This window comes from Martes martes, assembly GCF_963455335.1.
Source record: "Martes martes genome assembly, chromosome: 5".
Classification (NCBI taxonomy): Eukaryota; Metazoa; Chordata; class Mammalia; order Carnivora; family Mustelidae; genus Martes; species Martes martes.
Window position 1 is genome coordinate 49,527,767 of NC_137892.1, and position 15,439 is coordinate 49,543,205.

The 15,439-nt window shown below is 34.3% G+C and overlaps 1 protein-coding gene across 1 annotated transcript in view; it reads left to right on the forward strand.

Moving 5' to 3' along the window:
* The window catches only part of ARB2A (ARB2 cotranscriptional regulator A), a 427,333-nt gene that overhangs the window by 109,465 nt on the left and 302,429 nt on the right, over positions 1 to 15,439 (forward strand). Inside the window, exon 5 of the mRNA XM_080803670.1 lies at positions 4,449 to 4,640. Coding sequence (XP_080659796.1) covers positions 4,449 to 4,640 — 192 coding nt within the window. The remainder of the gene's footprint in view (positions 1 to 4,448; positions 4,641 to 15,439) is intronic.

A 15,439-nucleotide genomic window follows, 5' to 3' on the forward strand; every position in this document is an offset into this window, starting at 1 on the left:
ACAAAAAAAATTTTAATGTAAAACATGATACAGTCAAAAAAATGAAGAAACAGTAATGTTATATATGAAACAGTGGTGATAAGTGATTAGATGATCCTTGCTGTTCCTGATAACTGAGTGTATGATATATAAAAATCTGGAAGGCTTTTATGAAAGTAATTAATTTAAGGCACAAAACTTTGCATCTAAGTACTTTGTCTACATGATATTTTGCATGAGATTTTAAAATTCCTTGGGTAATATTCTACTATGAGTTGGAGGGTTTGAGGATTTTTAAATAATATTTATCCTCACAAATTAATTCCAAAGTTCAGTATTTAAAAGGAAAATCTATTTTATATTTAATTTTATATAAATAAGCTCAAATGCTAGGTCACATTGTTAATCATCTATTCATTTATTCAGCAAAAATTTGCTTAAGAGTCTTTTAGGTGCCAGGCACTGTTTCAGGTGCTGGTGTGTACTAGTGAATAAAATACTGTTCTGTGCAATAGCTAGGCTAACCCTCCTTTATTTGGAAACTTTTCTTCCTTTTGTTCAGTCTTTCTTGTTAATTTTCTTTCTTTCAAAGTTTCTGAAGAATAATATTTAAGGAGACTTAGCTTGATTTATTGTTACAACACAGTTAAGACTGAGCCATTTAACTCTTTAATACTTGTAGTTACATGGAACCTTTAAATTCATTTCCAGAAGAAATCAGAAGATAATTGGCTGTATGGATTATGTTATATGATTAAGTTTCACTAATTTTCCTTATAGAAAGCTTGAGGTTAGGGTTAGGAGGACTTTGTTTTATAGATCTGATTACTTTCCTCTGGTTTAAACTTTAGACTGTAAAGCTAATAAGCATAGAGAAAACTTTGCATTATGTGAGACCAATAGTAAGTGTCATGTCCATTTATGGTTAGTAAACATTTCCTCATTTTATAAACTGAAAAGAAACCAAAATTTGTTTTGTTTTAGGAAATTAATGTCTCTCCGTAAGTTATCATCATATATTTTATATCACTGTGAAATTTTTTTTCTATAACTATTCATTTTCTCCTGAGTTCTCTTAAATGCCAAAGCTAGCAATGAAGGTGGTTTTTTATTTTGCCTTGTTTTGTATCACAGTTGTTCTTTTTATTATAGGAATACCTCAAAGTGGTTTGGTTTTTTTTTTTTCCCTGATGACAAGCTAAGTTTTAGTTTTATGGTTGAATTATTAATAAGGAAAGACTTCTTTCCTTTCCTTTTCTTTCTTTTCCTTTTCCTTTCTTTCCTTTTTGCAAATAACAGCACCTGATGGAAACCTGTGATTTGATGGTAAAGATCATTATCATGTATGTCTCATGTTTACCCCCACCTTACGTATATTCTCATGTACAAATTATTCTCAACTCTAATATCTTATACTTGTGTAGAACTCCAGATTACATAAATTAACTTAATAACTTGATTATAAATTTTCATTCATTTTATTCAGCCATGTTTAAATGATCATCACAATTAGTGGGGTTCGTGGGTATCCTAAAGTGAATTGTTAACTGCTAAAAATTGTTCTCACTTATCAGTTGGTCTTTGAAGTTGATTGGTTTTAATAAAGTTTGATGGTGCACTAGGATGACTTTTATATGCATTCCTTAATGAAAGCTCAATTTAATGAATTAGTGCTGTTTGAAGACAGTGGCCTTGGAACAGCCATTTTCAAACTTAATTAAGCTAATGATGAAAATTATGTTTTATTCATATAGATATTTTAGTATTTAAACTTAGTACTGACTTTTTACAAAGTAAGTTATAGATACCAGCTTCAGAGTTCTGTGTTAAATTGAGATGAATATAAGCCAATGACCATCCTAAATACTGCCCTTATACCTTAATCATTAATAACTACATTTTTCATTTTCATTGTTTTTTTTTCCTTGAATATTCTGATGATCTCATGTTTTTAAAGTCAGTTCTTCTATAAAACTTTTATTCATTTATTCATGGCTACCTAAATTTGCAGCCCTTAAATATTTTTGAACAGCATTTTAATATAAAAAACACATTTCATCTTCTGAAAATAAGCACTCTTCCAGTTTTAAAGTGATTACTGTGGAATTTAAGTGCCAACATTCCACTGCTTAAAAAATTGACTCAGTTCCCTGGTAACAGGGGACTTAGTCAAATAGAGAAAACAAATAGTGAACAGCGCCTACTACAAAGTCTACAGCTATAGGGTTTTTTTTTATTATTATTAAGATAAACAGATGTCCATTTCCATAGCCATTCTAAGATCCATTAAGGCCTCAATGATTTTAAGAGGTACTTTTATTTGTGCACATTTAGATGCACTCTTTGGTAAATGAATGACTGGAAACCTCTGTGGCCCCTTTTTCATTATACATTGACAGCTTTGTTTTTTAATTTTTCTTTTGTTCTTATCACTTTTGTTTTTTTAAAAGCCACTTTAATAACTGAGTGATTCCTCTGTTTTCATATAACATTCATAGGTAAAAGGGAATTTTCCTTCTCAGATTTGGTTTTCCCTGTTTCTCAACTAGTTCTTTTCCTCTGAGTTCAGTCATACCTGCTGTTATCATCAAAATTTCCTTACTTCTGGACGTCACATGCAAGAGAAGCTAATGTGACTGTTTCACACTTCATACTTCTATTACTGCATACTAATTACTACTAAGATTGGTTATGCCGTTTTAATTTCTAGCATTGTATAGCTCTTTTAAAATTCTTTATAGTTTTATGTTATTTTAATCTTCAATATATGCTTTCTGAACCAGGCAAGTATTATAACAAGTTAAGAGGACACATTATTTAGTTAAATGCCTTTTATTTAAAGGCGGTCACTGGTGATGCTGGATAACATTCCTTATTATAAACGTTTATTCATTGCTTTATTTACTGAGTGCCTACAATGTGCCAGCCTCTCTTTTAACCATTGGGGATGTCACTGGATACAAACAGAAAAGTCCATGCCCTCCTGGACTTGCATTCTGGTGGTGAGAGGAGATGGTTAATAAACAGTTACATAAACATATGTATAAAGTAGAACATACATTAGATTGTGTTATGTGCTATGAAGGAAAATAAAACAGAAAAAGAGTCTAGGAAATTCTTGAGGAGATATTTAAATTTAGGGGTAGGCAGGGAAGGCTTCCCTGAGGAGGGGATTTTTTTTTTAAGCCCTATGGCTATGCTCTTCTTGCTGAAATAACTACCCTTTGTGGTATTTAAACAAATGGCCACCAATCTATTTGTTTTAGAATTAGAGAAATTTTAATTTTTTTCTCTTCCCGGGAATAGTGACGGGGAACATGTAGAATCCAGGAATTTTTTTTTTTTTTTTGGTATCTCGAGTTTTTGTCTATTTTTTAGTTTCATAAATTCATGAATCTATACTCTTGAAGAAGTGAAGAGCTATTTCATTACAAAGTATATGGACTGAACTCCTCTGTTTGAGTCTGTATGTTACCAGCCATCAAGACTTTAGCTTCTGGCTCTGACATGGCTGCACAGAAGCTTCCATTCCCAGTTACTGGCCACTGCTGATGTGGAATACCATTCAGTGCAGGCCATCAGTCATGTAGACAGGTTAGGAAGTTATCTCTTTGTAAGTCTTTTGAGTCTTTCAAGTCTAAAACATAAAATCACCTGGTTTAAACCTAAACATTAAATACAATCAAAATATATAAAATATTTATTCCATAAATAAGTACTCCATAAAATGTATAAAAATACTCATCCTATAAATATTTAGTACATAAAATAAAGTTAGAGGAATACTTAAATAGTATTCCTTCATAAAATAATTGTTACATGAGCCTATGTTCACATCCTGAATGAAAGTTCAAAGACCACTTACATAGAATAGTAGGTGATTGAGTTTTTAAATAGTTTCCTCTCCTGCCTTTTAAAACCTTAGTAGTATTCTTTACTAATATGTGATTTTCCAACAGGTGTATGCTCCTGTTGGGTTTTTCTGTTTTCTATTATAGATGTAATTTACTTCTGTTATAGAATTATAGACTCATTAGCTGTGTGATCTTTGGCAAGTTATTTAAACTCCCTAAGCCTCAATTTCTTCATGTATAAGTGACAATAATAATAATACCACTTTAATGAGATTGTGATTGAGGTAATGTTTTTAGGACATTTAGCATAGTATCTACACTGTAAGGACTCAAAAAATCAGTTATTCTTATTTATATTATACTAAATATGCACCAATAATATAGGGAGATATATTTCCAGTATTCTTTTGCCATATTACTATCATGTCTTTTATGCTAATCCATTTCATATGTAGTTGTTAATGTCTAATGAATATTTCAGTTTTTTAAAGCTTTTTTACTTCTATAACTTTAGTAGCCATTCTATAATTTATGGTAACCATTAGTTGTTTTCTCATTTATGTCTGTGCCTGATCAGAAAACATGTATTTATTATTTAATTTTTTTTAATTACAGGTAGATGCCACTGAGAGTGAACCAAAGAGTTTTATCTTTATGAGTGAGGATGCTTTGACAAATCCACAGAAACTGATGGTTTTAATTCATGGTAGTGGTGTTGTCAGGGCAGGTCAGTGGGCTAGAAGGCTTATTATAAATGAAGATCTGGACAGTGGCACACAGATACCTTTTATTAAGAGAGCTATGGATGTAAGTGCAATTTCTTTTCTATTTTTTTGGCATTTTATAGCTCTGTTTTATTATGCATTATAAATTATTTTATCCTGTCTCTTCAAAAGTACATTCTAAACATAATTTTATCTTTAACTTGTTTTTTATTTGTAATTCAAGATTATTCATTATTTTACAATTGGAATGAAAAACTAAATGGTATTTTATTTAGATAATGTCTTTAAAATGAATATTTTTTATTCTAATTTTGTTATTATTCGAAATATCCCTTAATTTATCAAACACTTATCAATATTATTTAAAATACTTACAAAAATATCAAGATTGCTTTTGTAAATCTTTGCATACCTAATTTAGTTAAGTTAGAAACTGAAGGAAATCTACTTGAAATTAATTTCTTATTCTTTAAAAGAAGAGTTTAAAAAGAGAGTTGGAATGACTCAGTGTTTATCATTTCTTTAAAAACTCTAGAACTCAGAAATAAACTGCTTTAAGCATTAGACAAAGACCTGTAAAATGGTGAATTGAAATATTTACTGAATTACTTTATTTTTACTTGAATTCTACCTTTCTAGAAACCGTTATTTTGTGTATGCAAGGTTTTCTTTCCTAGAATAGTAAAATTGGGTTGTTTTGACCTGTAATTGTTACATCTTAATGTTTGGCTACTTTTTTTTTTTTTAATTGTCTCATTCTTATGTTCTGCAGTGAACAGCCAAATTTTCCAAAGTATAGGTTTCTTTCGAATATGAATAGTTTTTTCAGAAAAAGGGTTGTCTTGTAAAAAAGATTTCATATAAGAACTTAAAGTTATTTAGGGATATATCTGTGCATGTGTGCTCTATAAGAGCTATATTATTACATTTTTATAATTATACTGGGAAAGGAATTGCTTGATACATTGATGATTTCAAAAGTTAAATATAGGTTTCCTGCTCTTTTACCACTGAAATTATAAAATCAAGCCCCAGCCCAGCTTTTAAGAGAATATTTTTGTTAATAGTTTTTGAGGCCCTTAAAGTGCTTCAAGTAGAATTTCTTAGGTTAATTGTGTATTTTTTTTTCAGTGTCCATGGATATGTAAAGAACACAAGACATTACTTTTGATTGGTTGCAAATTTCAACAGTGCAATTTTAGTGGAATTTAAGTAAAGTTTAGTAGAATTTAAATAAAATAAATTGAAGTTTAGATTGAAGTAACTCACATAAAATATTGTATTATTTAAACATATATATTTCTGGCTATGAATAGTGATATGAACCTTCTCTCTGACACATTAGTTTGTGGTTATAAGAGATCCTGTCATTGATTAAGAACATTATATATGAAATGTGATCACAATTCAGTGTATATTTGAAAATACAATTTAGTAAAGAAAATTGTGTGTTCGTACATATGAGGGCTTGGTGAAATACTGTATGTAATTATAGTGTTCCTGCTACTAGATCAAGTAAGCCTTTTCTGTTCTAGGATATTTTATTATTATGTAAGATTTTTCAAGGTGAAAGAGTATGGTAAGTCATGCCAAACAACTATGAACAATCTGTTTGTTATCTGATATCTGTTGATATCCCAAACAGGAGGGAGGAAGTTTGTCACTAACTTTAGACTAGTCAGGCATTTTGTTCTTATAAGTAGAAGTATAGTGTTTAGAAACTAACAGCATTTCATTGCTTTGACTCTTTTCTGCTTTTCTCAATAATGGCAACTCATGATTCCTTAAAAAAAAAAAAAATCAGCTGATTTCCTAGTAGTGTATTTAGTATTTATGTGTTGCATACTTAAAAGTTTAATTGATATACTTTTTTCTCTTTATTAAAAAAAAACTGAATATGACCTTTATTGTGGTAAATTTCTGCATGGTGAATATTTTTAAATGGCTATCTCTTTTTAATCTAGATAAAGTGATTTGTTACTTTGGCTTTACCGTTTCATGGTGTTTCTTTGGTGGTTCTTCAAAGGCTACTGTGTGTTTATGTGTGGTGGAAGGACACTAGTTGTAGAGGGGTGGTATTCTAGGAAGCAGGCAGAGGAAGACTAATTGAGAGGACTAAAGCTATCTCATCCTTACCTTTTAATCAGATTAGCTCTATTTTTATTTTGTGGACTTTGTTCAAAAATTGTATTTAATGAAATGTTTCCAAAATTTAGAAAAGACTGGGAGCATTACCCATTTTTTGTGATCTGTCAGTTTTTGATATCACAACTGAAGTAAATCTGTTATTTCTCAGGATAGACAATATGATCTCTACTCAGTTTTGTTAATAGTATGTCTGTTGTGGCAGCTGTCCTTTGAGCTCACCCACTCTCACTAATAAACATTCCTGCTTTCACAGCTCAAAAAAAAAAAAAATCTATATCTCTTGCAGATTTTTAGGAAAAGATTAAAGGTCCTAATATTGGATGCATAGCATTATAAGGTTAAATTAAAACTTTTTCCCATCAGTGGAACCCTGCCTCTGAGGCGACTATTCTGTAAAAAGTAGGTTTAAATCTATGGAGCTACTTCAGTTGAAGCTGGGGTGAGAATTGGAGCAACTTCTACAGTGACCCCTGAGACTTCTTCCCCAAACCCTAGGGCTCCATAGCTAACAGTCTGAGAATTAAAGATATTCCAGTCCTTGCATTTTAGATACTTTAGAACTTTATTATAAAAAAATGTATTAAGATTTCATGTTGAAGAAATAGTGCATATCAGATACATCCCCACAGTACTTCTGAGTGCCATAGCTCATATTTTTAGTGTTTAACAGTCTTCATTGCATAATACATTACTTGGAGTCAGAAACAGTGTATCATATAGCCAAGTACTGATTATTCAGTGTTTGTGCAGTTTGAGAGTTACTCATACGTGTTTCTTCTTTGATCTTTTCTCATGTGTATCTTTTTAGGCATTTCAGTTGGTCTCTGTAAAATGGGCAAGGAAAGAAAAGTCATTACACTACTTAAAGTCATTTAATTACTAATTGCAGATGTAGAACAAGGGTGCAGAATTTAAGGAGTTGGTCAGTCTCTCAGAGTCGTGCAATATTTGTAGGATCCTGAGATCCTGAGATCCTGAGAGTGAGTACCTCCTTTTGCATCATAGGCAGCTTTCTGATCTCTCCCTGTCCAGGCTTTGACTGAGTTGTACTGTCAAAAAGTTTTATGGAGAGTAGTTTGGGAGCTACTAGTCTATACAGTCAAACTTTTCCATGCATCAGAATCACTTGGAGAGCTTTTTGAAACACAAATTGCCTTGTCCCAAAACCAGATTTTGATGCAGAAGGGTCTGGTTGGAGCCTGAGAATTTACATTTCTAAGACTGTCCCAGGTGATGTTTTGCTCTTAATCTGGGTACCACACTAGAACCTCTGGTGTAGGTAACATTCTTTGGATTGGTTGAGAGTTTATTTATACATGTCAGGCTCTAGGTATAATGGATAAGTTATAACTTGATGGCAATTATATTTAGTATGACAGAAAGTAAGAAGTTCTAGGAATTTTTTTTTAAATTTTTTTTAATTGACAGAGAAAGAGATCACAAGTAGGCAGAGAGGCAGGCAGAGAGAGGGGGAGAAGCAGGCTCCCTGCTGAGCAGAGAGCCCGATGTGGGGCTCGATCCCAGGACCCTGAGATCATGACCTGAGCCGAAGGCAGGGGCTTAACCCACTGAGCCACCCAGGTGCCCCTAGGAAATGTTTTATAATAAAATCAGTAGAGAAGTAAAGTTTAAGTTATGAAGAATACTTTCAAAATACTAATAAGTGGTTCATACTCAAAATGATAAAATTTATTGATTTTAATAGTTTTGTAAGAAGTCTGATTACTTTGCTAAGCCCACCCACATTTTTACTAAGTTCTCATAGCTGGATTATTTAGAAGAGTCTGATGTTTCCATAATTACTTACCTTGAGTATAGCTTTCATATTGTTATATCTAAGTTTAAAGAAATTATACTATTTTTATCAATGTAATCGATACAATTTGGTTCTAAAACATGGTGGACTGAGCTAATTAATATGCATTTCTCCCTTCTGCATACACACATGTAAGAATAGTGGATAAAACATAGCAACAACAAAAATATTAAGTATCTAGTTATGTTCAAAAGATAGAAAAGGAATCTTTAAATGCCTAACTACAAGAAAAAACTTAAACCCATAGTGGTAAGTTCCTCGAGGGTGTAGCAACCCAAAGGGGATAGCTAATGAGATACGAGACCTAGGTCCACATTACAGCTTTGAGCTTGAGAAGGCAAGTGCTAATACCAAGACCTTTGGGTATAGGTAAGGCCTGGAAGTTTCTGCCCTTTTAGTTTTCAGGAGTAGAAATATCAGTTCATGGCCCAAAGGTGAAAAGAGGAAGATTATTTGCTAGAGAGGCCAGGTGGGGTAAATTAACATCCTCCCTTGGGAAACAGAAGCCACAGATCACACTCCAAAGTTGGATTTGGATTTGCAGCCTGAATTTAGACAACCTATGTAAGTGTGGGAATTTCAAACAATGTATATTAATGTAAAAATGGACTTTGGACGGATGAAACTTCTGGTGTACTAGATGGAAGCAAATACAAAATTCCCAGTAACAACACTTTCCATCCCAGGTAAATCCCTAATGAAGGTGAATTTCTAGTCAGAAACTAAAAATTATATAAGGAAATGATTCGTCACAAGGAAGAGTCAGGTGAGGCAACTAACTATCAGACACAGTTGAAGAGAGAATTGGTAAATTAAAACCTAGAGTTGAAGAGTATTGTATACAGAATATAGCAGAGAATCTGAGAAAAAAAAAAATTTTTTTTAAATGATAGATAAAGAACATGACTTTTTATCATAAGAATTTCAAAAAATCGATAGGGGTAAAAGTCAAGAATAGAATAAAATCTAATATTTTTGTAGATGTTTCAGAAAAACAATAGGAAAGAAGGGGAGAAGAAGTAATATATTAATTTCTGATAGTAAAGACAGACTTTGAAGTATGGCATAGCTTAAGCAAGACAAATGGAAAGAAATCTACACTTAAAATGTACTAAAATAAAACTGTAGAGCATCAGATGGTACATGCATGTAATCTGAAAGTCAAGTAAAATCAAAAGTCATTTATCAAAATAGTGATTATCCTTTGCTAATCCTTCCTCACTTATTCTGTTCCCTACACATAATCACTCAGTACTTTTTGGTATTAGTTGTGTGTTCTCTATCCATATTTTTAAATTTTATACTGTCTCTTGATCTATCATTCACTTTCTGTTATGGTAGACAAGAATCTCTTTCCTATTATTGCAGTTTTTTGGATTAAATCAGAAATCAAGCTTTACGGTATTACTACTACTATAAATTTTTTTATGGCTGACTCAGGTAGAACCTATGGTTACTTTTCATTTTGCTGAAATTTGTTTTCATGGAATTCTTTTTTTTTTCTATTTTCTTTACAGTAATTGTTAATTCAGCTTTTGATTTATCTCTCAGTAGTGTTTTTAACGGGTCAGACTTACCAAAGCATCTCATAATTCCTGTTTTTCTCTGGAGAACTCTCTTTTGGAACCCTGTGAGCTTTCATTCCAGTCCTAACTGGTCACTTTCTAAGCCTGCCTATCTACCTCTTTTCCTGGGACTCCCCTTAGATGCTCTCCTTATGTTTGAACACCTGTTTTCTGGATCTAATGAACCCAGATTTGTGGATATATGCCCTCATTTTGTTGGAGCCATCAAAAAGTGAATACAGGATAAGTTTTTGAAACCTTTTATTTCTGAAAAAAATGCCTTTATTTTACTTGCTTCCTTTATTTTGATAATTCAGGTAGGCATAGAATTCCAAGTTGAAATCATTTTCATTCTGAAGTTTGAATGCTTTGTTTCATCGTCTTTTAGCTTCCAGTGTTTTAACTGAAAAGTCTGGTACCATTCTGACCTTGAATACTTTTGTTCCCTCTGTGTAAGCTTCTTTTCCTTTTGCCTGATGTCAAGAAATTACTCATATTGCTTTTAAGGAATTTCCTATGCCTTGGTGTTTTTATCTTTTTGTTTCTTTCATTGTATTGGGCACTTGGTGATTCCTTTCTGTCTGTACTGTAAACTCATGATTCTCAATTCTTAGAAGATTTTTTGTGTTGTTTCTTTTTCATTTTAATCTCTTTTTCTAGAATTAGTATCTTGGTTTTGGAATTGTGGATTGAGCCTGTAAATGCTTTGTCTAATTGCCTGTACTTTCTTATTTTCCATCTATTTTTTGCTCTAGTTTTGTTATTAGGTTACCTATTTTATCTTTTAACCCTTCTGTAGAATTTTTAAAGTTCTTCTATCATAGTTTGATAGTTTGATAAAGTTCTATCATATTTTGGAATGGAATTCCTGAGAATGCAGACTTCTGCATAGTACACCTGATTTGAGCTCTTGTGTCTCTCTCCTCTCCTGTGGTCTTTTATATTTCTAGGCCTTCTCTAGATAAGTTTCTCAAAAGGAAACACCTTTGATCTCTTATAGGGCTAGCTGCATAATGTAAGATTATGACCTAGTTTTGGGGTTTCTGGTTTCCTTTTTTAAGGAATGGGATAATTGTACCTAATGTGAACTTAAAAGTAATGCCTCTGGATAACTGGCATCCCAGTTTCTGAGTTTTCTGAAATTCTGTGGATGAGTTGGCTTTCTTGTAGTCATTATTTCCCTCTGGGTACTTGAGGTTTTTTTCCTCTATGGTACAAATCCAGTTCTATCAGCTTACAGTCTTCCAAAAATGTATCAATGTCTGTGTCCTCTTTTCTCTCCATTCTCATTTGTTTGGTCCTGATGGGTTAATACCACCCTTCTTTACTCAGTAATTTGAGTAGTAAACTTTTTTTAACTAAAATTTTAGTGTGATATGTGGAAGGAATGGAGATAATAAAAAGAATTCAGTATAGCATTTTAATTACGTGTTTTTTAATCTGGTTATTCCAGTGATATTTAGTCACTTTACAATACATAGCTTTTTTTAAACAAATAACATTAAAGCAGTTTTCTGTATAACAAAATTGTATGTAAATCTTAGAGGATGACATCCTTATGTAGCAGCGTTCATCACACTAGAATATTTTAGGATTTTCTTTTAAAAACCATTGATTATGGGGCAACTAAATTAAAGAATACATAAACTGTTGCTTGACTGATATAAATTACAGACTTCAAAAGTTGATTTAGAGCTTTCTAGTCTTTAAATTGTTTGCTTCCCTTTTAATAGCTATACTTACCTTTTCTGTTCTGATGATTCCTCTTTCCTTAATGCATGTGGGATTCCCCCCTTTTTTGACAGGCACATTTTATAAAGCTGAATGATTATAGTATTAGGATTTTTTTTTTTTTTTACAAATATGCATGGAGCCATTATGGATGGTTGTCTAAAATAGGATGTGGTTTCTTCTTGTTGTTTTTACTCAGTAATTCAAGTAATAAAATTTTGGTAACACTTTCTTAACTCCTACCTTTAATTCCTAGTCTTCCAACTATGTATTTCAAGGTCTTACTGTTTGAGGATAAGTATTTACAAAGTTGGTGACATGGAAATTTTAAGAGGATTCTAGTGGGTGGTGTTGGCTAATAGATGGTAGTAAGAAGTACATATCAGTTTAGGGCATAGTTTTATTTTGAAATATATGGAGCAATGCCATCTAGTAGCTTTTGGGATATTATTTAGTATTTATATAGTACAAGCAGAATATGGTTTAGCAGGAGATGTATGTTTAAGGTCTCAGAAACCTCCAAAATATGGAAATTTTTTTGGACCTTTCAAGTATATCTTTGTTAAAGTGATTTATAAGCTTCATTGCTTTTTTTTAATAGTAATTCAAAGATTTGTGGATTTAAGAAATGCTCGTTAAAATAAGGTATCATTTTTCAATATACAAGATTGGCAGATAAGTTGGTAACAAGTTGTATGATAATAACAAGTTTTAATATTGTTGGAAATGTAATTTGAAGCAATCTTTTTAGTGGCAGTTTAGTCATATCGCCCCAAATTAAGTGTGCTTATTAACCTTTGACCCTAAATTGCATTTGTAGTAATTTGCACTAGAGCAGTACACAATGTATACATACATACAAGCATGCTCATCAAAGTATTTTGTAATAACATAGAAACTTCTAATCATCTAAATATCCACCAGTAGGAGACTATTTGATTAAGTAACGGTATATTCATATGATTAAAAATTATGTAGCTTTTAAGAAGAATGAGTGGGGGGGAGGAGTCAAGATGGCGGAGAAGTAGCAGGCTGAGACGACATCAGGTAGCAGGAGATCAGCTAGATAGCTTATCTAACCATTGTGAACACCTATAAATCCAACGGGAAATCGAAGAGAAGAAGAGCAACAATCCCAGAAACAGAAAATCGATCACTTTCTGAAAGGTAGGACCTGCGGAGAAGTGAATCCAAAGCGACGGGAAGATAGACCCCGGGGGGAGGGGCCGGCACCCGGCAAGCGGCGGAGCGACGGAGCACAAAACCGGGACTTTTAAAAGTCGGCTCCACTGGGAGACATCGCTCCAGAGGCTAAACTGGGGGGAAACCCAGGCGGGGTCAGCATAACCCCAGGACCCGCGGGGTCACAGAAGGACTGGGGGTGTCTGAGTGCCGCAGAGCTCGCAGGTATTAGAGCGGGGAAGCCGGCTATAGCGACAAAGCCGAGGAGTGAGCTCTAAGCCCGGGGTTACCTTCTGCCGGTCGCAGGCTGGGTGGGCTCGGAGCGCGGCCGGAGGCCGCGGAGACAAAAGCGACCCGGCGCTTTTCTCCAGCTCCAACAATTGACTGCTTTCCTCGAGGCGCGACCGCAAGCCAGGGAGGCGGGGCTATTGGGCGCTTTGCTCTGAGAGCGCACTGAGGAGCGGAACCCCAAGCTCTCGGCTCCTCCGGGCCGAGAGATTGGGAGGCCGCCATCTTCATTCCCGTCCTCCGGAACTCTACGGAAAGCGCTCAGGGAACAAAAGCTCCCGAAAGCGAACCCAAGCGGATTACTTAGCCCGGCCCCTGGCAAGGGCGGTGCAATTCCGCCTGCGGCAAAGACACTTGAGAATCACTACAACAGGCCCCTCCCCCAGAAGATCAACAAGAAACCATCCAAAACCAACTTCAGTCACCAAGAACAGCGGAATTCCACAGCAGGAGAAAGCAAATCCTACCTGGACAAAATGACAAGGCGGAAAAACTCACCTCAAAAAAAAGAACAAGAGGCCGTACCGAAGGCTGGAGACCTAATCAATACAGACATAGGTAGCATGACAGATCTAGAGTTCAGAATGACAATTCTCAAGGTTCTAGCCGGGCTCGAAAAAGGCATAGAAGATATTAGAGAAACCCTCTCCGGAGAGATAAAAGCCCTTTCTGGAGAAATAAAAGAACTAAAATCTAACCAAGTTGAAATCAAAAAAGCTATTCATGAGGTGCAATCAAAAATGGAAGCTCTCACTGCCAGGATAAATGAGGCAGAAGAAAGAATTAGTGACATAGAAGACCAAATGACAGAGAATAAAGAAGCTGAGCAAAAGAGAGACAAACAACTACTGGAACACGAGGAGAGGATTCGAGAGATAAGTGACACCATAAGACGATGCAACATTAGAATAATTGGGATTCCAGAAGAAGAAGAAAGAGAGAGGGGAGCAGAAGGTATATTGGAGACAATTATTGGAGAGAATTTCCCTAATATGGCAAAGGGAACAAACATCAAAATCCAGGAGATGCTAAGAACGCCCCTCAAAATCAATAAAAATAGGTCCACACCTCGTCACCTGATAGTAAAATTTACAAGTCTTAGCGACAAAGAGAAAATCCTGAAAGCAGCCCGGGAAAAGAAGTCTGTAACATACAAGGGTAAAAACATTAGATTGGCAGCGGACCTATCCACAGAGACCTGGCAGGCCAGAAAGAACTGGCATGATATATTCAGAGCACTAAACGAGAAAAACATGCAGCCAAGAATACTATATCCGGCTAGGCTATCATTGAAAAGAGAAGGAGAGATAAAGAGCTTCCAGGACAAACAAAAGCTGAAAGAATTTGCAAACACCAAACCAGCTCTACAGGAAATATTGAAAGGGGTCCTCTAAGCAAAGAGAGACCCTAAAAGGAGTAGATCAGAAAGAAACAGAAACAATATACAGTAACAATCATCTTACAGGCAATACAATGGCACTAAATTCATATCTCTCAATAGTTACCCTGAATGTTAATGGGCTAAATGCCCCAATCAAAAGACACAGGGTATCAGAATGGATAAAAAAACAAAACCCATCCATATGCTGCCTACAAGAAACTCATTTTAGACCCGAAGACACCTCCAGATTTAAAGTGAGGGGGTGGAAAACAATGTACCATGCTAATGGACATCAGAAGAAAGCTGGGGTGGCAATCCTTATATCAGATCAATTAGATTTTAAGCCAAAGACTATAATAAGAGATGAGGAAGGACACTATATCATACTCAAAGGGTCTGTCCAACAAGAAGATCTAACAATCTTAAATATCTATGCCCCTAACATGGGAGCAGCCAACTATATAAACCAATTAATAACAAAATCAAAGAAATACATCGACAGTAATACAATAATAGCAGGGGACTTTAACACTCCCCTCACTGAAATGGACAGATCATCTAAGCAAAAGATCAACAAGGAAATAAAGGCCTTAAATGACACACTGGACCAGATGGACATCACAGATATATTCAGAACATTCCATCCCAAAGCAACAGAATATACATTCTTCTCTAGTACACATGGAACATTCTCCAGAATAGACCACATCCTGGGTCATAAATCAGGTCTCAATCAGTACCAAAAGATTGAGATCATTCCCTGCATATTT